Raw genomic sequence first — 8,928 nt, 5'->3', positions numbered from 1 at the left:
GGAGATATTCCTGGGCGTGGCGGAGGATACACAGGACAAGGAATAGTCTGCATTTTCCTTCGCTTCTGGTTAGAAGCAAAACAGTCACAAAAATTATTTACAGATGAAACCGGTGCCCCGAGGGCTGGTGATTCCTGGGAGCCACCTCGCCCCTTTTCCTGGCGTCCCAGGCCAGAAGGGCCCATTCCCAGCATCTACTCTGACCTGCCGCACAGCCCAGGCTGGAGAAGTCCTCCCTACATTGTGCCCGATCACGTGTATTTGATGAAAGCATCTTCCAGGAGGGCAGCCAGCCTGGCCTGGGGGATGCCGAGGGATGCTGCATCCACCACATCCCTAAGGAGCTTGTTAACCACCCTCCCCAGCATGTCTCGCTAAATACTTGTCTGGCACGCATCATCATGGTATCTGAACCCTGCGTCATCTTTAATGTATTATCCTCACAGCCACCTTGTGGGATGGGGCAGGGCAGTCACCCGCATTGAACAGATGGGGGAAAGTGAGGCACAGATCCTCAGCAGGACCTAACTCTTTGAAGCTCTGGGCCTAAGTGGTGTGTCCCAGGTCACACAGGGTGGCTGGCAGAGGGGGACCTGGAGCCCAGGTGTGCTAAGCCCTTGGCGCGCGTGTCCCGCCCACAGCCAGCAAACGGTCGGTGCGGAGAACGATGGTGGAAAGTCAGCACCACCCACCTTTGACCAGTGCGTTTGCCTCCCAGACACCGAGGCAGGTGCTGTGACCAGCCCCTTTTCCTGGCGTCCCAGGCCAGAAGGGCCCATACCCAGCATCTAGTCTGACCTGCCGCATAGCCCAGGCTGGAGAAGTCCTCCCTACACGGGGCCCGATCACGTGCGTTTGATGAAAGCATCTTCCAGGAGGGCAGCCAGCCTGGCCTGAGGGATGCCGATGGATGCTGCATCCACCACATCCCTAAGGAGCTTGTTAACCACCCTCCCCAGCATGTCTCGCTAAATACTTGTCTGGCACGCATCATCATGGTATCTGAACCCTGAGTCATCTTTAATGTATTATCCTCACAGCCACCTTGTGGGATGGGGCAGGGCTGTCACCCCCATTGAACAGATGGGGGAAACTGAGGCACAGATCCTCAGCAGGACCTAACTCTTTGAAGCTCTGGGCCTAAGTGGTGTGTCCCAGGTCACACAGGGCGGCTGGCAGAGAGGGGCCTGGAGCCCAGGTGTGCTAAGCCCTTGGCGCGCGTGTCCCGCCCACAGCCAGCAAACGGTCGGTGCGGAGAACGATGGTGGAAAGTCAGCGCCACCCACCCTTGACCAGTGCGTCTCCACTAACCACTGATCTCCACTAACGCACAAGGGAATTGGCCTCAAGACACATTGCATCACCTGATCAGCCAAAGTCACATGCAGGGTTGTGAAATCTCCCGTCTCCGGGTCCACCAGGATGTCATGGGGCAGCCCCAGCCGATCCCCCAGGGGGCAGGTACTCTCCTGGCCACAGGTGAGTCCCGTCCGTCCCCGGGCACAGGGAGCCGGGTGGTGGGGGCGGGATTTCACTTGGGGAACGTGCCGCTGTGGATGACGGATTCTGGGGTCAGGATGGAATTTGTGGGTAAAACCAGCGAGAGGAAAACCCGGGGCCATGTCCCCCGACTGAATTGGGGAGAGCAGGGATTGGAGCTTGGGACTCCCACAGCCCACGCTAGGGGCCTGGCCAGCGGGTCTGAGTCCGTCTGTCCTTCCTTCTTCTCGTTCCTCCTCCATCTCTCGCCCAAGCTTGGGGTCATCCCGATGAGGAGCAGCACCCCCGTCCACATGTCGTCCTGCCTAGAAATGTTCCCCTGCCTGTCAGCGCTGAGATTCCTGCCAGGACTCCTGGCTTCATTCCCCGGGTTTGAAAGGGGAATGGGGGTGCAACGGGTGGGGGCTGGGAGCCAGGACTTCTGGGCTCATTCCCCAGCTGTAGAAGCGGGCTGGGGTGTAGTGAGTTTGAGCAGAGATGGCTGGAAATCAGGACTCCCGGGCTCTGTCCGTGGCTGTGAAAGAGGAGTGGGATCTCGTGGGTTAGAGTGGGCTGGGAGTCAGGAGTGAGGACTTCTCAGCTGTCTTCTTGGTTTTAACCCTGAATTGAAGACATCTTTTTTCTACCTCAGTTTCCATATTTCTTTGATAGGGATAATATAACTTTGCAACCATCTAGGGGCATAGAAGGGGCGGGGAAGGTGTTCTGAGGTTTAATTGATGTTTCCACATGAAAGCTCTAAAAAAACCAAAGTGGGAAAATCTTCCTTTCTTTCTTTCTTAAAACTACCTTATGCTCACATAATGAATTTAAAGGCCCCCATGCTCTGGAGAGGAAAGAGTTGATGCTCCTGGGATCGCTGGCTGGAGATGAACAGCCATTAATCCAGGGGCTTAACAAGCGTGAATTGTATTCTGAAGAAGAGAATTGGCAGGATCAGTGATGAAAAGTGGGCTGAAGTCGAGTGTGGCTCAGCTGATGTAACTCTGAGAGGCAGAGGCCTGGAGCAGAGAGTGACGGCGGGGTGTGTGTGTGTGTGTGTGTGAGAAAGGTTCACCGCAAAGCCAGAAAGAAACCCCTCTTCAGAACAGCCGAATTCTTGTTTTTCTGTCTACACAGACATCTGGGGTTTGTTCGCAGGCACAAGCTGCACCCCAGATAGCCATGTCAGCAGGTGAAAATGTATTGTAGCCACAGACACTCAGGCAACAAACTGACTTGTCTGTGGTTTTGAGTAAGATACAAATGACCAGCTAGCAAGATGCCTTTCCCCCTCCGGAGCGTTAAATGGAACTGGGCAGAACTGCTGCAAAAGCAGGTGGCATTTCTCCAAGATCTGCCTGCCCACACGTTCAGTGAGGAGGCATTGGTGGTAACAACTCCCACAGCGCCACCTCTTGGTTGCTGGTGGTATTTCGTCCACAGGCACTGCCTGGGAGGGGTGGGGAGCCGGGGTTTGTACTGAGAAGGGATTTTTCCAACCTCCAGGGAGCGCTCTGCAATGCGAGGTGTGTGCGTCCAGAGAGCAATCGTGCTCCGGCCCCCTGCAGCCCTGCGCCCCCTGGGAAGGGACCTGCGTCACCGTCGTGGCAGAGATCAGGCTGGGTGAGTGAAAGACGATTTCTACTTAGTGTAGACACCATTGTCCTCCTGAAGCCACGGGTCAAACCCAGGAATCCTGGCTCCCAGCCCCTCCCCCTACTCTAACCAATAGTCTCCGCTCCTCTCCAGGAGCAGGGACTGCTCAGTCTGGAATGATAATGTCATTGACGGGGGATGGGATGAGATGGGGTATTGCAGTGGGTGGCTGTGGGGCCTGGATCAGACAGAAGAGAGGATTTTATCACGGGGGGTGGGGAGATGAGATTAGTTGGGGGTGGGGTGGATGGAACAAAAGGGGAGGATGGAGCAGCTGGGGGTCCATTGGGGAGTTCATAGGTGATGCTCTATTTCTCTTCCACAGAGGGATCCTCCATGTCCTACACGGGTAAATTGTGCCTGGAGCCCAAGAACTGTGAGCCCGGCCCCTTCTCACTGACCTTCCCGCACAATGTCACCGTGCGGGCGAACATCGCCTGCTGTGACACCGACGGCTGCAACGCCGGGGCCATCCCAGGTGTGTGTCTGCTGCAAACCTAGAGCCCTGCTCCGGCCACACCTGCCTGGAGAGAACCCAGGAGTCCTGGCTGCCAGCCCAATGCCCCCATCCCTAACCACTAGACCCCACTCCCTTCCCCGAGATGGTATTGAGCCCAATGTGTGGTGACTCCCCACCCTTGGCTGACTATGTGTGTCTGACTGTTCTCAGTGCCAACTGTGAGCTCCGTCCCCAATGGCCGTCAGTGCCCGTCGATCCTCAGAGCGGGGCCATATCACTGGAACGAGAAGGATGTCTTGGCCTGCACCGGCACCGAGGACCATTGTGTTGTGGAATCTGGGATATTTTTTTTTGGTAAGTCCTCCAGATGCGGGCGGGGTCTGAACACAGAGCACGAGGTGGAGCCCAGGTGTCCCGGCTCAGTCCCAGACCCCCTTGCTCTGACCCACTAGACTCCACTCCCCTGGCAGAGTTGCAGAGAGAACCCAGGAGTCCTACTTGCCGAGATGCCAAAGGAGCACCCAAGGAGGATAAGGCCACTGCGGAGAAACTAAATGAATTCTCTGCATCGGTCTTCACGGCTGAGGCTGGGAGGGAGATTCCCAAATCGGAGCCATTCTGTTTTGGTGACAAATCTGAGGAACTGTCCCAGATTGAGGAGACATTACAGGAGTTTTTGCAACAAATTGATAAATTAAACAGTAATAAGTCACCAGGACCAGATGGGATTCGCCCAAGAGTTCGGAAGGAACTCAAATTTCAAATTACAGAATGACTAACTGTGGTTTGTAACCTACTTTTTAAATCAGCTTCTGTTCCAGCTGGCTGGAGGATGGCTGATGACACGCCAATTTCTAAAAAGGGCTCCAGAGGTGATCCCGGCAGCTGCAGGCCAATAAGTCCGACTTCACTACTGGGCAAACTCATTGAAACTATAGGAAAGAAGAGAACTGTCAGACACATAGATGAACATAATTTGTTGGGGAAGGGTCAACATGGTTTCGGTAAAGGGAAATCACGCCTCACCAATCTACTAGAATTGTCTGAAGGGGTCAACAAGCGTGTGGACAAGGGGGAATCCCATGGATATAGTGTACTTAGATTTTCAGAAAGCGTCCCTCACCAAAGGCTCTTAAGCAAAGTGAGCTGTCATGCGATAAAATCCTCTCATGGCTCAAAAAGAAAAGGAGGACTTGTGGCACCTTAGAGACTAACCAATTTATTTGAGCCTGAGCTTTCGTGAGCTACAGCTCACTTCATCGGATGCATACCGTGGAAACTGCAGCAGACTTTATATACACACAGAGAATATGAAACAATACCTCCTCCCACCCCACTGTCCTGCTGGTAATAGCTTATCTAAAGTGATCATCAAGTTGGGCCATTTCCAGCACAAATCCAGGTTTTCTCGCCCTCCACCCCCCCACACAAATTCACTCTCCTGCTGGTGATAGGCCATCCAAAGTGACAACTCTCCACACAATGAATGTCACGGCTAACCTGGTGGCTGAACTTTGTGACTTTGTCCTTACCCATAACTATTTTACTTTTGGGGACAATGTATACCTTCAGATCAGCGGCACTGCTGTGGGTACCCGCATGGCCCCACAGTATGCCAACTTTTTTATGGCTGACTTAGAACAACACTTCCTCAGCTCTCGTCCCCTAAAGCCCCTACTCTACTTGCGCTATATTGATGACATCTTCATCATCTGGACCCATGGAAAAGAAGCCCTTGAGGAATTCCACCATGATTTCAACAATTTCCATCCCACCATCAACCTCAGCCTGGTCCAGTCCACACAAGAGATCCACTTCCTGGACACTACAGTGCTCATAAACAACGGTCACATAAACACCACCCTATACCGGAAACCTACTGACCACTATTCCTACCTGCATGCCTCCAGCTTTCACCCTGACCACACCACACGATCCATCATCCACAGCCAGGCTCTGCGATACAACCACATTTGCTCCAACCCCTCAGACAGAGACAAACACCTACAAGATTTCTGTCAAGCTTTCTTACAACTACAATACCCACCTGCGGAAGTGAAGAAACAGATTGATAGAGCCAGAAGAGTTCCCAGAAGTCACCTACTACAGGACAGGCCTAACAAAGAAAATAACAGAACGCCTGCACATCCACCAATGTGATCTATGCCATCATGTGCCAGCAATGCCCCTCTGCCATGTACCTTGGTCCAACTGGACAGTCTCTACATAAAAGAATAAATGGACACAAATCAGATGTCAAGAATTATAACATTCATAAACCAGTCGGAGAACACTTCAATCTCTCTGGTCACGCAATCACAGACATGAAGGTCACTATCTTAAAACAAAAAAACTTCAAATCCAGACTCCAGTGAGAAACTGCTGAATTGGAATTCATTTGCAAATTGGATACTATTAATTTAGACTTAAATAGAGACTGGGAGTGGCTAAGTCATTATGCAAGGTAGCCTATTTCCCCTTGTTTTTTCCTCCCCACCCTCCCCCCAGATGTTCTGGTTTAACTTGGATTTAAACTTTGAGAGTGGTCAGTTTGGATGAGCTATTGCCAGCAGGAGAGTGAGTTTGTGTGTGTATGGAGGTGGGGGGGGGGGTGAGAAGGCCTGGATTTGTGCTGGGGGTGGCCCACCTTGATTATCATGCGCATTGTGGGGAGAGTGGTCACTTTGGATGAGTTATTACCAGCGGGATAGTGAGTTTGTGTGTGGGGTTTTTGGGAGGGGGTGGGGGGGGTGAGAGAACCTGGATTTGTGCAGGAAATGGCCCAACTTGATTGTCATGCACATTGTGTGGAGAGTTGTCACTTTGGATGGCCTATCACCAGCAGGAGAGTGAATTTGTGTGGGGGGGTGGAGGGTGAGAAAACCTGGATTTGTGCTGGAAATGGCCCAACTTGATGATCACTTTAGATAAGCTATTACCAGCAGGACAGTGGGGTGGGAGGAGGTTTTGTTTCATATTCTCTGTGTGTATATAAAGTCTGCTGCAGTTTCCACGGTATGCATCCGATGCAGTGAGCTGTAGCTCACGAAAGCTCAGGCTCAAATAAATTGGTTAATCTCTAAGGTGCCACAAGTCCTCCTTTTCTTTTTGCGAATACAGACTAACACAGCTGTTACTCTGAAACCTGTCTCACGGCTCAGTAACTGGTTAAAAGATAGGGAAAAAAGGGTAGGAAGAAATGGTCAGTTTTCAGAAGGGAGAGAGGTAAATAGTGGGAGTCCCCCAGGGATCTGCACTGGGCCCAGTGCTATTCACCAAATTCCGAAATGTTCTGGAAAAAAGGGTAATAGTGAGGTGGCAAAATTTGCAGAAGATACAAACCTACTCAAGATATTAAAGTCCAAAGGAAACTGTGAAGAGGTACTAAAGGGTCTCTCAGAACTGGGTGACTGGGCAACAAAATGGCAGAGGAAATTCAGTGTTGATAAATGCAAAGTAATGCACATGGGCAAACGTAATCCCAAGTAGACATACACAATAATGGGTCAAATTTACCACTCAAGAAAGATCTTGGAGTCACTGTGGAGAGTTCTCTGAAATCATCCACTCCATGTGCAGCGGCCGTCAAAAAAGCAAACAAATGCTGGGAATCATTCATAAAGGGACAGAGAATAGGACAGAGATCTAACCCCAAAGATCGTGTTGCCTCAATATAAATCCATGGGACGCCCACAGCTTGAACACTGCGGACGGATGTGGTCGCCCTGTCTCAAAAAAGATCTATTGGAATTGGAAAGGCTTCAGAAAATGCCAACCAAAATGATGAGGGGGATGGAATGGCTGCCATATGAGGAGAGATTAATAAGAGTGGGACTCTTCAGCTTGGAAATGAAACGGCTAAGGGGGGATATGATCGAGGTCTAAAGAAGGTTGAAGCGTGTGGAGGAAGTAAAGAAGGAAGTGTTATTTACTCCTCCTAACATAAGAACGAGGGGTCACCACAGGCAGCAGGTATAAAACAAACCAAAGGAAGTACTGCTTCACACAACGCACAAGAAACCTGTGGAACTCATTGCCGGGGGAAGTTGTGAAGGCGCAGACTATAACAGGGTTCAAACAGGAACTAGAGAAGTTCCTGGAGGACAGGTCCATCTGCGGCTATTAGCCAGGATGGGCAGGGAAGGTGGCCCTAGCCTCTGTTTGCCAGAAGCTGGGAATGGGCGACAGGGGATGGATCACTGGATGATTCCCTGTTCTGTTCATTCCCTCTGGGGCACCTGGCATTGGCCAGAGGATACTGGGCTAGATGGACCTTTGGGGTGACCCAGGAGGGCCGTTCCTCTTCTGTTCTCATGTTGTTCCAGGCTCCCTGCTCTGAGCACTAGACCCCAGTCTGCCTGCAGAGCCGGGTGCAGTCCTGCTGGGAGGGGAGTGTGTGAGAGACCTCATGAGGGTCGCGGGGGGGGGGAATTGGGAACCCCCGATCACGTCTCTCCCCCTGTCCAGGTCACATCAAAATGAGGAATACTGCGGCTGGATGTGGCTCCCCTGGCGCCTGCGTGAAGAGAGTGTTGGTGAAGAAATACGCCCAGGGCATGCCGGAGATCCTGAGCCACGCCAAGTGCTTCCCAGCTCCCAGGGCCAGCGGAGGCATCGGGGAGCCCTGAGCCCCGGCCTGGCATCCTCCCCTTCTGCTGCGTGCCGGGCTGCAGTGAACCTCCCTTCAGCAGCAACTGGCTGCTGCTTCTCTTTGGGGGAGATTGCGGATTCCTTTTGTGCATTGGCTGAATAAAGCGAGTTGTGGGGAAAGTACCCCCCTAGCTCCTTGTCCCCTGACCGTCCCGTACCGGCTCCCCCCCCCAACCTCTGTCTGTGCACAAGTGATGCTGGCAGGAAGAGAACCCGGGAGTCCTGACTCCCAGTACCCCACCCTTTAACCCACCAGACCCCACTCCCTTCTGAAAGACAGGGATAGAGCCCAGGAGTCCTGGCTCCCAAGCCCCCTGCTCTAACCACTGGACCCCTCTCCCCTTGCAGGGCCAGGGAATGGAACCCAGGAGTCCTGCCCAGACCCCCTCCCCCAAAGCAAGGCCCGTGGCCTGTGGAAAGGCACCAGCGGGCTGAGCTCCCCTGGGGAAGGAGGGCTGTGGGAAGGAGAGGCCGTGGCTCACCCAGCTGTCCAGGCGGGCGGGAAAGCCCTGGAGGGGAGAAATGTCCTTCTAGGTTGATTTTGCAGGGCTCAGTTCGTCCCGCTCTCTGGAGCGGCTCCACTGGGAGTGCCGGGCTCAGGGAAGGTGTCAGGAAACAGGGCAGATCCCCCCAACCGGTGGTGCTCTGTGAGCAGATTTCACCCAGCGTGAACTCCTGGA

At 52.9% G+C, this 8,928-nt stretch overlaps 1 protein-coding gene across 1 annotated transcript; it reads left to right on the top strand.

Moving 5' to 3' along the window:
• Positions 1-1,382: 1,382 nt before the first annotated feature.
• LOC311512499 (phospholipase A2 inhibitor and Ly6/PLAUR domain-containing protein-like) lies at positions 1,383-8,226 on the top strand (the record flags this gene model as incomplete). Its single annotated transcript, XM_084613706.1, has 5 exons — positions 1,383-1,479; positions 2,989-3,105; positions 3,464-3,616; positions 3,809-3,952; positions 8,066-8,226. The coding sequence occupies 5 exons, from the start codon at positions 1,383-1,385 to the stop codon at positions 8,224-8,226; spliced, it is 672 nt and encodes a 223-aa protein (XP_084469832.1).
• Between the last annotated feature and the right edge of the window lie 702 nt (positions 8,227-8,928).

Source organism: Lepidochelys olivacea, assembly GCF_965140295.1.
Source record: "Lepidochelys olivacea isolate rLepOli2 genome assembly, chromosome: 24".
NCBI lineage: Eukaryota > Metazoa > Chordata > Testudines > Cheloniidae > Lepidochelys > Lepidochelys olivacea.
The sequence above is the reverse complement of the archived record's forward strand: the minus strand, read 5'-3'. Positions and strand labels throughout refer to the sequence as shown.